Consider the following 14,939-nt stretch of genomic DNA (forward strand, 5'->3'; position numbering starts at 1 on the left):
GGGGATAGGGGCCCTGGTGGGGGGATAGGGGGCCAGGTGGGGGGAAGGGGGCCAGGTGGGGGGTATGATATAACATGCTAACCTCCCCTGTTATTGTAATGGTGAGAGGTTAGCATGTCTTGGGGGTATGATATGAAATGCTAACCTCCCCTGTTATTGTAATGGTGAGAGGTTAGCATGTCTTGGGGGTATGATATGAAATGCTAACCTCCCCTGTTATTGGTAATGGTGAGAGGTTAGCATGTCTTGGGGGTATGATATAACATGCTAACCTCCCCTGTTATTGTAATGGTGAGAGGTTAGCATGTCTTGGGGGTATGATATAACATGCTAACCTCCCCTGTTATTGGTAATGGTGAGAGGTTAGCATGTCTTGGGGGTATGATATAACATGCTAACCTACTCTGTTATTGTAATGGTGAGAGGTTAGCATGTCTTGCGGGTATGATATAACATGCTAACCTACTCTGTTATTGTAATGGTGAGAGGTTAGCATGTCTTGCGGGTATGATATAACATGCTAACCTACTCTGTTATTGTAATGGTGAGAGGTTAGCATGTCTTGCGGGTATGATATAACATGCTAACCTCCCCTGTTATTGTAATGGTGAGAGGTTAGCATGTCTTGGGGGTATGATATAACATGCTAACCTCCCCTGTTATTGTAATGGTGAGAGGTTAGCATGTCTTGAGGGTATGATATAACATGCTAACCTCCCCTGTTATTGTAATGGTGAGAGGTTAGCATGTCTTGAGGGTATGATATAACATGCTAACCTCCCCTGTTATTGTAATGGTGAGAGGTTAGCATGTCTTGGGGGTATGATATAACATGCTAACCTCCCCTGTTATTGTAATGGTGAGAGGTTAGCATGTCTTTGAGGGTATGATATAACATGCTAACCTCCCCTGTTATTGTAATGGTGAGAGGTTAGCATGTCTTTGAGGGTGTGATATAACATGCTAACCTCCCCTGTTATTGTAATGGTGAGAGGTTAGCATGTCTTTGAGGGTGTGATATAACATGCTAACCTCCCCTGTTATTGTAATGGTGAGAGGTTAGCATGTCTTTGAGGGTGCATGCTAACCTCCCTGTTATTGTAATGGTGAGAGGTTAGCATGTCTTTGAGGGTATGATATAACATGCTAACCTCCCCTGTTATTGTAATAGTGAGAGGTTAGCATGTCTTTGAGGGTGTGATATAACATGCTAACCTCCCTGTTATTGTAATGGTGAGAGGTTAATGTCTTTGTGATATAACATGATTGTAATGGTGAGAGGTTAGCATGTCTTTGAGGGTATGATATAACATGCTAACCTCCCCTGTTATTGTAATGGTGAGAGGTTAGCATGTCTTTGAGGGTGTGATATAACATGCTAACCTCCCCTGTTATTGTAATGGTGAGAGGTTAGCATGTCTTTGAGGGTGTGATATAACATGCTAACCTCCCCTGTTATTGTAATGGTGAGAGGTTAGCATGTCTTTGAGGGTGTGATATAACATGCTAACCTCCCCTGTTATTGTAATGGTGAGAGGTTAGCATGTCTTTGAGGGTATGATATAACATGCTAACCTCCCCTGTTATTGTAATAGTGAGAGGTTAGCATGTCTTTGAGGGTGTGATATAACATGCTAACCTCCCCTGTTATTGTAATGGTGAGAGGTTAGCATGTCTTTGAGGGTGTGATATAACATGCTAACCTCCCCTGTTATTGTAATGGTGAGAGGTTAGCATGTCTTTGAGGGTGTGATATTTGTGCGTCTAACTTTCTCACTCATCATTATTCACAATTAATTCAGTAACTATCTGTAACCAATTTTGGCACAAAGTGCTGGAGTACAGGACCAAAACTACCAGACGTGTCACTGTAGCCTACTGTACTTACGCTCTGTGTGTGTGTGTGTGTGTGTGTGTGTGTGTGTGTGTGTGTGTGTGTGTGTGTGTGCAGCGATGGCCTTTGGTGGATCAGTTGACATCCTGGCCACTGAGGATCCTGACTTGGTTCAGGAAGAGCAGGAGGAACTGCAGGTGTACGAGAAACACAACAACCTGCTACACGGCACCAAGAGACGCAGGTATGGAGACTCTCCGTCTCTCCGTCTCATCACAGCACGTCGGACTTCTTCTTTGCTGGTTTCTCTGTACCCGTTTCCATGCTAACAGATGCTGCTGTTGTTTAGAGAGAAGATCGTGAGCAAGGAGTTCATGAGGAAGTACATCCACATCGCCAAGGTGTTGACCCCTACGTTGACCCAGGAAGCAGCCAATCACATTGCGGAAGAGTACTCCAGGCTGAGAAGCCAGGAACAGCTGGGAGCCGATATTTCCAGAGTGAGCCCTTCAGACACCACGAGGCTGCGTTTACACAGGCAGCCCAATTCAGATCTTTTGCCCAATTATTCGCCCAAAATCTGATCTGATTGGTCAAAAGGCCAATTATTGTCAAAAGATCGGACTGACTCTGTCTGTGTAAATACATGTTCCTAGTCGTACATCCACACACACCGTGACCCCTACACACACCTTGACCCCTACACACATCTTGAACCCTGCCCTGTCTGCCCCCCCCCCCCTCTCCCTGTCTAACCCCTCCTCTCTCCCTGTCTAACCCCTCCTCTCTCCCTGTCTAACCCCTCCTCTCTCCCTGTCTAACCCCTCCTCTCTCCCTGTCTAACCCCTCCTCTCTCCCCGTCTAACCCCTCCTCTCTCCCCGTCTAACCCCTCGTCTCTCCCCGTCTAACCCCTCCTCTCTCCCCGTCTAACCCCTCCTCTCTCCCTGTCTGACCCCTCCTCTCTCCCCGTCTGACCCCTCCTCTCTCCCCGTCTGACCCCTCCTCTCTCCCCGTCTGACCCCTCCTCTCTCCCCGTCTGACCCCTCCTCTCTCCCCGTCTGACCCCTCCTCTCTCCCCGTCTGACCCCTCCTCTCTCCCCGTCTAACCCCTCCTCTCTCCCTCCAGACGTCCCCAGTAACTGCTCGTACTCTGGAGACCCTGATCCGTCTGTCTTCGGCCCACGCTAAAGCCCGCATGAGTAAGGCTGTGGAGCTGGAGGACTCGGAGGTCGCTGTGGAGCTGGTCCAGTTCGCTTACTTCAAAAAGGTCAGTGGACTCAACATGCAGAGTTGACAGATTGTTGCATTTGTCACAGATTTTCAGGAAACACTTTTCAGGGAACATGCATCTTCATTTGAATAAACTCTGGTGAAGTCTGTCTGGTGTCTTTCTGTTCGTTTAAGTTCAACCAATCTCTGTTCCGTCCCGTTGTTCTAAAAGGTTCCAAATCCATGGTTCTGTAGGTTCCGTCCCATGGTTCTGTAGGTTCCGTCCCATTGTTCTAAAAGGTTCCGTCCCGTTGTTCCGTAGGTTCTGGAGAAGGAGAAGAAGAGGGGGAGGAAGGAGCAGGAGTCTGACTCAGAGGAGGAAGAGACGACACAGCGTACCCCTCGCTCAGAGAAGAAGAGGTACGGCTTAAGACACCACCCACATGTGTCCTCCTCAGACCCCCATAATCACACCCCCACTAGTGTCCTCCTCAGACCCCCATAATCACACCCCCACTAGTGTCCTCCTCAGACCCCCATAATCACACCCCCACTAGTGTCTTCCTCAGACCCCCATAATCACACCCCCCCTAGTGTCCTCCTCAGACCCCCATAATCACACCTCCTAGTGTCCTCCTCAGACCCCCATAATCACACCCCCACTAGTGTCCTCCTCAGACCCCCATAATTACACCCCCACTCCAGTGTCCTCCTCAGACCCCCATAATCACACCCCCACTAGTGTCCCCCTCAGACCCCCATAATCACACCCCTAGTGTCCTCCTCAGACCCCCATAATCACACCCCCACTAGTGTCCCCTCAGACCCCCATAATCACACCCCCACTAGTGTCCCCCTCAGACCCCCATAATCACACCCCCACTAGTGTCCTCCCTCAGACCCCCATAATCACACCCCCACTAGTGTCCTCCTTAGACCCCCATAATCACACCCCCACTAGTGTCCTTCTCAGACCCCCATAATCACACCCCCACTGATACAAACCTTCTCTCCGGACCCCCTCTTCCATGTATTCCATTATATCTATTCCACATCTAGCATCTGATTGAACCTCAACTAATCATCAAGCCGTTGATAATGAATCAGGAGAGCTACAACAACATGCTGAAACATCCCCCCCCCATAATCACCCCCCAGGTGTCCACTGTTACAAGACGCCATTAATCACGGACCAATCCCCCCCCAGGGGAGAGGTTTAAAAACCACTGCTACAAGACGCCATTAAGTAGCTCATGGACTAATCCCCCCCCCCCCAGGGGAGAGGTTTAAAACCCACTACTACAAGACGCCATTAAGTAGCTCATGGACTAATCCCACCCCCTCAGGGGAGAGGTTTAAAACCCACTACTACAAGACGCCATTAAGTAGCTCATGGACTAATCCCCCCCCCCCCCCCCCCAGGGGAGAGGTTTAAAACCCACTGCTACAAGACGCCATTATGTAGCTCATGGACTAATCCCACCCCCCCCCTCAGGGGAGAGGTTTAAAACCCACTGCTACAAGACGCCATTAAGTAGCTCATGGACTAATCCCACCCCCCCCCCCAGGGGAGAGGTTTAAAACCACTGTTACAAGACGCCATTAAGTAGCTCATGGACTAATCCCCCCCCCCAGGGGAGAGGTTTAAAACCCACTGCTACAAGACGCCATTAAGTAGCTCATGGACTAATCCCCCCCCCCCCCAGGGGAGAGGTTTAAAAACCACTGTTACAAGACGCCATTAAGTAGCTCATGGACTAATCCCACCCCCCTCAGGGGAGAGGTTTAAAACCACTGCTACAAGACGCCATTAAGTAGCTCATGGACTAATCCCCCCCCAGGGGAGAGGTTTAAAAACCACTGTTACAAGACGCCATTAAGTAGCTCATGGACTAATCCCCCTCCCCCAGGGGAGAGGTTTAAAACCACTGTTACAAGACGCCATTAAGTAGCTCATGGACTAATCCCCCCCCCCAGGGGAGAGGTTTAAAAACCACTGTTACAAGACGCCATTAAGTAGCTCATGGACTAATCCCCCCCCCCAGGGGAGAGGTTTAAAAACCACTGCTACAAGACTCCATTAAGTAGCTCATGGACTAATCCCCCCCCCAGGGGAGAGGTTTAAAAACCACTGTTACAAGACGCCATTAAGTAGCTCATGGACTAATCCACCCCCCCCCAGGGGAGAGGTTTAAAACCACTGCTACAAGACGCCATTAAGTAGCTCATGGACTAATCCCCCCCAGGGGAGAGGTTTAAAAACCACTGTTACAAGACGCCATTAAGTAGCTCATGGACTAATCCCCCCCAGGGGAGAGGTTTAAAACCACTGCTACAAGACGCCATTAAGTAGCTCATGGACTAATCCCACCCCCCTCAGGGGAGAGGTTTAAAAACCACTGCTACAAGACGCCATTAAGTAGCTCATGGACTAATCCCCCCCCCAGGGGAGAGGTTTAAAAACCACTGCTACAAGACGCCATTAAGTAGCTCACGGACTAATTCTCTCTTCTGACGGGTATTTGATCTGAGCGGCGAAGCTGAATGAATGAAGGTCGAAACACAGGAGAGGAGATTTGTTTACTCGTTGTCTAACCGGTGTTCTCTGTTTGTAGGAGTCGCCGCGGTTCCCAGAGCAGCGAGGCCTACGACCCTTATGACTTTGCTGGAGAGAAGGACATCCCTGAGAGTAAGAGATACACATTTACCACCCTAATCTCACCTCGTAGATTTTGTATTTAACTCGGCAAGTCAGTTAAAACCTCTTGCGTCGAGCAATCCCGTATCCGGGAGCGTAATCATAGCCTTAAGCTCATTACCATAACGCAACGTTAACTATTCATGAAAATCGCAAATGAAATGAAATAAATATATTGAAACACAAGCTTAGCCTTTTGTTAACAACACTGTCATCTCAGATTTTGAAAATATGCTTTAACCATAGCTACACAAGCATTTGTGTTAAGAGTTTTGATAGCCTAGCATAGCATTAAGCCTAGCATTCAGCAGGCAACATTTTCACAAAAACAAGAAAAGCATTCAAATAAAATCATTTACCTTTGAAGAATTTCAGATGTTTTCAATGAGGAGACTCTCAGTTAGATAGCAAATGTTGATTTTTTCCAAAAAGATTATTTGTGTAGGAGAAATCACTCCGTTTTGTTCATCACCTTTGGCTAAGAAAAAAAAACGAAAATGCAATTAACACAACGCCAAACCTTTTCCCAAATTAGCTCCATAATATCGACAGAAACATGGCAAACGCTGTTTAGAATCAATCCTCAAGGTGTTTTTCACATATCTATCTATTCAATGAAAAATAATTCGTAGCAGTCGGTTTCTCATCAAAGGCAAATGGAAAAATACTGCAGCTGGAGATTACGCAATAATTGCGACGGAGGACACCAACCTGGTAGATGTAGTCACTTATGGTCAATCTTCCAATGATATGCCTACAAATACGTGACAATGCTGCAGACACCTTGGGGAAGACGTAGGCTGACTCCTAGCTCCTCCATAGCCATATAAGGAGTCATTGAAATGAGGCGGTTTCAAAAAATGCGGCACTTCCTGATTGATTTTTTTTTATCTGGGTTTCGCCTGTAACGTCAGTTCTGTGGCACTCACAGACAATATCTTTGCAGTTTTGGAAACGTCAGAGTGTTTTCTTTCCAAAGCTGTCAATTATATGCATAGTCGAGCATCTTTTCGTGACAAAATATCTTGTTTAAAACGGGAACGTTTTTCATCCAAAAATGAAAAGAGCGCCCCCCCTATATCGAAGAAGTTAAGAACAAATTCTTATTTACAATGACGGCCTACTGGGGAACAGTGGGTTAACAGCCTTGTTCAGCTCGGGGATTCGATCCAGCAACCTTTCGGTTACTGGCCCAACACTCTAACCACTAGGCTACCTGCCGCCCCTGAGGGAAAGAAAACTACATTGTTGGTTTAAGGGCTTTGTAAATAAGCCTATGACAGTAAGGTCTACAACACCTGTTGTATTCAGCACACGTGACTAATAAAGTTAGATTTGATGCGAGTTAATAGTAAGGCTATGAGAGAGGTTATAGACCTACAGACTTGTGTCCAGATTTCAGTTTCCGTTTCACCCAGTAGACCTACATTTGAAGCCCCGTCTTCCGTTTCACCCAGTAGACCTACATTTGAAGCCCAGTCTTCCGTTTCACCCAGTAGACCTACATTTGAAGCCCCGTCTTCCGTTTCACCCAGTAGACCTACATTTGAAGCCCCGTCTTCCGTTTCACCCAGTAGACCTACATTTGAAGCCCCGTCTTCTCGTGACTGGAATTTGTGTAACGCCTCACCATCATCTCACATATAACTGATATCAACCCCCCTTTTTCCCACGTCACCTAATCTTTCCCCCGAACATGATTTGTCTCGCCCTCCTTCATATCTCCATTTTTATTTTATTTTTACAGCTTTTCTCTTATTGAATTAAACTCCGACATAGTCCTTTTTGCCTCCGTGGATTGACATGAACTGGTGTCGAGGCTATTCGGGGCCCGACTCACTAACGCCAGATGGCCTAAAAATAATGAACGAAAAACCACCTCAATCTAGCCGGTAGATATAATTGCACAAGAATGAAACTATTTTTTTTCTCTTTATTCAACCCGCCCTTGATCCAAATAATATTTAATGACCCTAAAACCCATCCGCGCCGCGGATATAACTCATGGGGGGCCGTGGGTTTACGAGTCAACCCATGCATCACTATCAAAAATGTATAAACACAATACGATAGTCACACAACGAGAAACGCCATGTGGTGGACCAAGATACCACAGCAGATTAAGTGGTTAAAAGTTATCCTGGACCCAGACGTCATCAGTAAAATATGTCTAGTGAGATATCCAAAGCGACTTACAGTCATGTGTGCATACATTCTACGTATGGGTGGTCCCGGGGATCGAACCCACTACCCTGGCGTTACAAGCGCCATGCTCTACCAACTGAGCAACAGAAGGACCACATTAACGTGACACTACAACATTCTATAGCAGCCATGTTAGAACCCCATTAACATGCCACTACAACATTCTATAGCAGCCATGTTAGAACCCCATTAACATGACACTACAACATTCTATAGCGGCCATGTTAGAACCCCATTAACATGACTCTACAACATTCTATAACTCCATTAACATGACTCTACAACATTCTATAACTCCATTAACATGACACTACAACATTCTATAACAGCCATGTTAGAACCCCATTAACATGACTCTACAACATTCTATAACAGCCATGTTAGAACCCCATTAACATGACTCTACAACATTCTATAGCAGCCATGTTACAACCCCATTAACATGACACTACAACAGCCATGTTAGAACCCCATTAACATGACACTACAACAGTATATAGCAGCCATGTTAGAACCCCATTAACATGACTCTACAACATTCTATAGCAGCCATGTTACAACCACATTAACATGACACTACAACAGCCATGTTAGAACCCCATTAACATGACACTACAACAGTATATAGCAGCCATGTTAGAACCCCATTAACATGACTCTACAACATTCTATAACAGCCATGTTAGAACCCCATTAACATGACTCTACAACATTCTATAGCAGCCATGTTACAACCCCATTAACATGACTCTACAACATTCTATAGCAGCCATGTTACAACCCCATTAACATGACACTACAACAGCCATGTTAGAACCCCATTAACATGACACTACAACATTCTATAGCAGCCATGTTACAACCCCATTAACATGACACTACAACAGCCATGTTAGAACCCCATTAACATGACACTACAACAGTATATAGCAGCCATGTTAGAACCCCATTAACATGACTCTACAACATTCTATAGCAGCCATGTTACAACCACATTAACATGACACTACAACAGCCATGTTAGAACCCCATTAACATGACACTACAACAGTATATAGCAGCCATGTTAGAACCCCATTAACATGACTCTACAACATTCTATAACAGCCATGTTACAACCCCATTAACATGACACTACAACAGCCATGTTAGAACCCCATTAACATGACTCTACAACATTCTATAGCAGCCATGTTACAACCCCATTAACATGACACTACAACAGCCATGTTAGAACCCCATTAACATGACACTACAACAGTATATAGCAGCCATGTTAGAACCCCATTAACATGACTCTACAACATTCTATAGCAGCCATGTTACAACCACATTAACATGACACTACAACAGCCATGTTAGAACCCCATTAACATGACACTACAACATTCTATAACAGCCATGTTAGAACCCCATTAACATGACACTACAACATTCTATAGCAGCCATGTTACAACCCCATTAACATGACACTACAACAGCCATGTTAGAACCCCATTAACATGACTCTACAACATTCTATAGCAGCCATGTTAGAACCCCATTAACATGACACTACAACATTCTATAGCAGCCATGTTAGAACCCCATTAACATGACACTACAACAGCCATGTTAGAACCCCATTAACATGACACTACAACAGCCATGTTAGAACCCCATTAACATGACACTACAACATTCTATAGCAGCCATGTTAGAACCCCATTAACATGACTACAACATTCTGTAGCAGCCATGTTAGAACCCAATTAACATGACACTACAACATTATATAGCAGCCATGTTAGAACCCCATTAACATGACTCTACAACATTCTATAGCAGCCATGTTAGAACCCCATTAACATGACACTACAACAGTATATAGCAGCCATGTTAGAACCCCATTAACATGACACTACAACATCCTATAACTCCATTAACATGACTCTACAACATTCTATAACAGCCATGTTAGAACCCCATTAACATGACTCTACAACATGCTATAGCAGCCATGTTACAACCCCATTTACATGACTCTACAACATTCTATAGCAGCCATGTTACAACCCCATTAACATGACACTACAACAGCCATGTTAGAATCCCATTAACATGACACTACAACAGTATATAGCAGCCATGTTAGAACCCCATTAACATGACTCTACAACATTCTATAGCAGCCATGTTACAACCCCATTAACATGACACTACAACAGCCATGTTAGAACCCCATTAACATGACACTACAACAGTATATAGCAGCCATGTTAGAACCCCATTAACATGACTCTACAACATTCTATAACAGCCATGTTAGAACCCCATTAACATGACTCTACAACATTCTATAGCAGCCATGTTACAACCCCATTAACATGACACTACAACATTCTATAGCAGCCATGTTAGAACCCCATTAACATGACTCTACAACATTCTATAGCAGCCATGTTACAACCCCATTAACATGACACTACAACAGCCATGTTAGAACCCCATTAACATGACACTACAACATTCTATAGCAGCCATGTTACAACCCCATTAACATGACACTACAACAGCCATGTTAGAACCCCATTAACATGACACTACAACATTCTATAGCAGCCATGTTAGAACCCCATTAACATGACTCTACAACATTCTATAGCAGCCATGTTAGAACCCCATTAACATGACACTACAACATTCTATAGCAGCCATGTTAGAACCCCATTAACATGACACTACAACAGCCATGTTAGAACCCCATTAACATGACACTACAACATTCTATAGCAGCCATGTTAGAACCCCATTAACATGACTCTACAACATTCTATAGCAGCCATGTTAGAACCCCATTAACATGACACTACAACATTATATAGCAGCCATGTTAGAACCCCATTAACATGACACTACAACAGTATATAGCAGCCATGTTAGAACCCCATTAACATGACACTACAACATTCTATAACGGCCATGTTAGAACCCCATTAACATGACACTACAACATTCTATAGCGGCCATGTTAGAACCCCATTAACATGACACTACAACATTCTATAGCAGCCATGTTAGAACCCCATTAACATGACACTACAACATTCTATAGCAGCCATGTTAGAACCCATTAACATGACACTACAACATTCTATAGCAGCCATGTTAGAACCCCATTAACATGACACTACAACATTCTATAGCAGCCATGTCAGAACCCCATTAACATGACACTACAACATTCTATAACGGCCATGTTAGAACCCCATTAACATGACACTACAACATTCTATAGCGGCCATGTTAGAACCCCATTAACATGACTCTACAACATTCTATAGCAGCCATGTCAGAACCCCATTAACATGACACTACAACATTCTATAACGGCCATGTTAGAACCCCATTAACATGACACTACAACATTCTATAGCGGCCATGTTAGAACCCCATTAACATGACACTACAACAGCCATGTCAACCCCATTAACATGACACTACAACAGCCATGTCAGAACCCCATTAACATGACACTACAACAGCTATGTCAGAACCCCATTAACATGACACTACAACAGCCATGTCAGAACCCCATTAACATGACACTACAACAGCCATGTCAGAACCCCATTAACATGACACTACAACAGCCATGTTAGAACCCCATTAACATGACACTACAACATTCTATAGCAGCCATGTTAGAACCCCATTAACATGACACTACAACATTCTATAACAGCCATGTTAGAACCCCATTAACATGACTCTACAACATTCTATAGCAGCCATGTTACAACCCCATTAACATGACACTACAACAGCCATGTTAGAACCCCATTAACATGACACTACAACATTCTATAGCAGCCATGTTAGAACCCCATTAACCTGACACTACAACATTCTATAACACTACAACATTCTATAACTCCATTAACATGACACTACAACATTCTATAGCAGCCATGTTAGAACCCCATTAACATGACACTACAACATTCTATAGCAGCCATGTTAGAACCCTATTAACATGACACTACAACATTCTATAACACTACAACATTCTGTAGCAGCCATGTTAGAACCCCATTAACATGACACTACAACATTCTATAGCAGCCATGTTAGAACCCCATTAACATGACACTACAACATTCTATAACAGCCATGTTAGAACCCCATTTACATGACTCTACAACATTCTATAGCAGCCATGTTACAACCCCATTAACATGACACTACAACAGCCATGTTAGAATCCCATTAACATGACACTACAACAGTATATAGCAGCCATGTTAGAACCCCATTAACATGACTCTACAACATTCTATAGCAGCCATGTTACAACCCCATTAACATGACACTACAACAGCCACGTTAGAACCCCATTAACATGACACTACAACAGTATATAGCAGCCATGTTAGAACCCCATTAACATGACTCTACAACATTCTATAACAGCCATGTTAGAACCCCATTAACATGACTCTACAACATTCTATAGCAGCCATGTTACAACCCCATTAACATGACACTACAACATTCTATAGCAGCCATGTTAGAACCCCATTAACATGACTCTACAACATTCTATAGCAGCCATGTTACAACCCCATTAACATGACACTACAACAGCCATGTTAGAACCCCATTAACATGACACTACAACATTCTATAACAGCCATGTTAGAACCCCATTAACATGACACTACAACATTCTATAGCAGCCATGTTACAACCCCATTAACATGACACTACAACAGCCATGTTAGAACCCCATTAACATGACACTACAACATTCTATAGCAGCCATGTTAGAACCCCATTAACATGACTCTACAACATTCTATAGCAGCCATGTTAGAACTCCATTAACATGACACTACAACATTCTATAGCAGCCATGTTAGAACCCCATTAACATGACACTACAACAGCCATGTTAGAACCCCATTAACATGACACTACAACATTCTATAGCAGCCATGTTAGAACCCCATTAACATGACTCTACAACATTCTATAGCAGCCATGTTAGAACCCCATTAACATGACACTACAACATTATATAGCAGCCATGTTAGAACCCCATTAACATGACTACAACATTCTATAGCAGCCATGTTAGAACCCCATTAACATGACACTACAACAGTATATAGCAGCCATGTTAGAACCCCATTAACATGACACTACAACATTCTATAACGGCCATGTTAGAGCCCCATTAACATGACACTACAACATTCTATAGCGGCCATGTTAGAACCCCATTAACATGACACTACAACATTCTATAGCAGCCATGTTAGAACCCCATTAACGTGACACTACAACATTCTATAGCAGCCATGTTAGAACCCATTAACATGACACTACAACATTCTATAGCAGCCATGTTAGAACCCCATTAACATGACACTACAACATTCTATAGCAGCCATGTCAGAACCCCATTAACATGACACTACAACATTCTATAACGGCCATGTTAGAACCCCATTAACATGACACTACAACATTCTATAGCGGCCATGTTAGAACCCCATTAACATGACTCTACAACATTCTATAGCAGCCATGTCAGAACCCCATTAACATGACACTACAACATTCTATAACGGCCATGTTAGAACCCCATTAACATGACACTACAACATTCTATAGCGGCCATGTTAGAACCCCATTAACATGACACTACAACAGCCATGTCAGAACCCCATTAACATGACACTACAACAGCCATGTCAGAACCCCATTAACATGACACTACAACAGCTATGTCAGAACCCCATTAACATGACACTACAACAGCCATGTCAGAACCCCATTAACATGACACTACAACAGCCATGTCAGAACCCCATTAACATGACACTACAACAGCCATGTTAGAACCCCATTAACATGACACTACAACATTCTATAGCAGCCATGTTAGAACCCCATTAACATGACACTACAACATTCTATAACAGCCATGTTAGAACCCCATTAACATGACTCTACAACATTCTATAGCAGCCATGTTACAACCCCATTAACATGACACTACAACATTCTACAACAGCCATGTTAGAACCCCATTAACATGACACTACAACATTCTATAGCAGCCATGTTAGAACCCCATTAACCTGACACTACAACATTCTATAACACTACAACATTCTATAACTCCATTAACATGACACTACAACATTCTATAGCAGCCATGTTAGAACCCCATTAACATGACACTACAACATTCTATAGCAGCCATGTTAGAACCCTATTAACATGACACTACAACATTCTATAACACTACAACATTATGTAGCAGCCATGTTAGAACCCCATTAACATGACACTACAACATTCTATAGCAGCCATGTTAGAACCCCATTAACATGACACTACAACATTCTATAGCAGCCATGTTAGAACCCCATTAACATGACTCTACAACATTCTATAGCAGCCATGTTAGATCCTGAGTGGTGCAGGGGTCTAAGGCACTGCATCTCAGTGCTTGAGCCATCACTACAGACATCCTGGTTCGAATCCAGGCTGTTTCACAACCGGCCGTGATTGGGAGCCCCATAAGTCGGCGCACAATTTGTGCAGCGTCCGCGTTTGGCCGGTATAGACCGTCATTTTAAATACGAATTTGTTCTTTAAAGACTTGCCTAGTTAAATAAAGGTTAAATAAAAAAAATAAACTGTCTACTATTAGAACAATATTTAAAAGTTGACCCAACACGCTATATGCATGGCCCTGGTCTGACAATGAACTCTGTCTACTCCTCCCACAGTCCAGGCTGGCACGCCCAAACCGGCAGAGGAGGAGCCTAAGGATGCCCCTGTCCCACCAAGTCAGGACGGACAGACAGAGGTGTCTGCAGACAGGTGGGTGCGGCAGTCGAGTGCATGTATATGTGACAGCAAAATGGCGGAATTGGTACCAGTGTGCTCAGATCGGCAGCTGAAATGGAACTATAGTCTAATATGAATGGAAGTAT

At 43.9% G+C, this 14,939-nt stretch overlaps 1 protein-coding gene across 1 annotated transcript in view; it reads left to right on the forward strand.

The window, feature by feature from the left end:
- The window catches only part of mcm3 (minichromosome maintenance complex component 3), a 31,239-nt gene that overhangs the window by 13,215 nt on the left and 3,085 nt on the right, over positions 1-14,939 (forward strand). Inside the window, exons 11-16 of the mRNA XM_046293155.1 lie at positions 1,952-2,078; positions 2,184-2,334; positions 2,962-3,102; positions 3,367-3,464; positions 5,660-5,733; positions 14,733-14,826. Coding sequence (XP_046149111.1) covers positions 1,952-2,078; positions 2,184-2,334; positions 2,962-3,102; positions 3,367-3,464; positions 5,660-5,733; positions 14,733-14,826 — 685 coding nt within the window. The remainder of the gene's footprint in view (positions 1-1,951; positions 2,079-2,183; positions 2,335-2,961; positions 3,103-3,366; positions 3,465-5,659; positions 5,734-14,732; positions 14,827-14,939) is intronic.

This window comes from Oncorhynchus gorbuscha, linkage group LG12 (genome assembly GCF_021184085.1).
Source record: "Oncorhynchus gorbuscha isolate QuinsamMale2020 ecotype Even-year linkage group LG12, OgorEven_v1.0, whole genome shotgun sequence".
In the NCBI taxonomy this organism is placed as follows: Eukaryota; Metazoa; Chordata; class Actinopteri; order Salmoniformes; family Salmonidae; genus Oncorhynchus; species Oncorhynchus gorbuscha.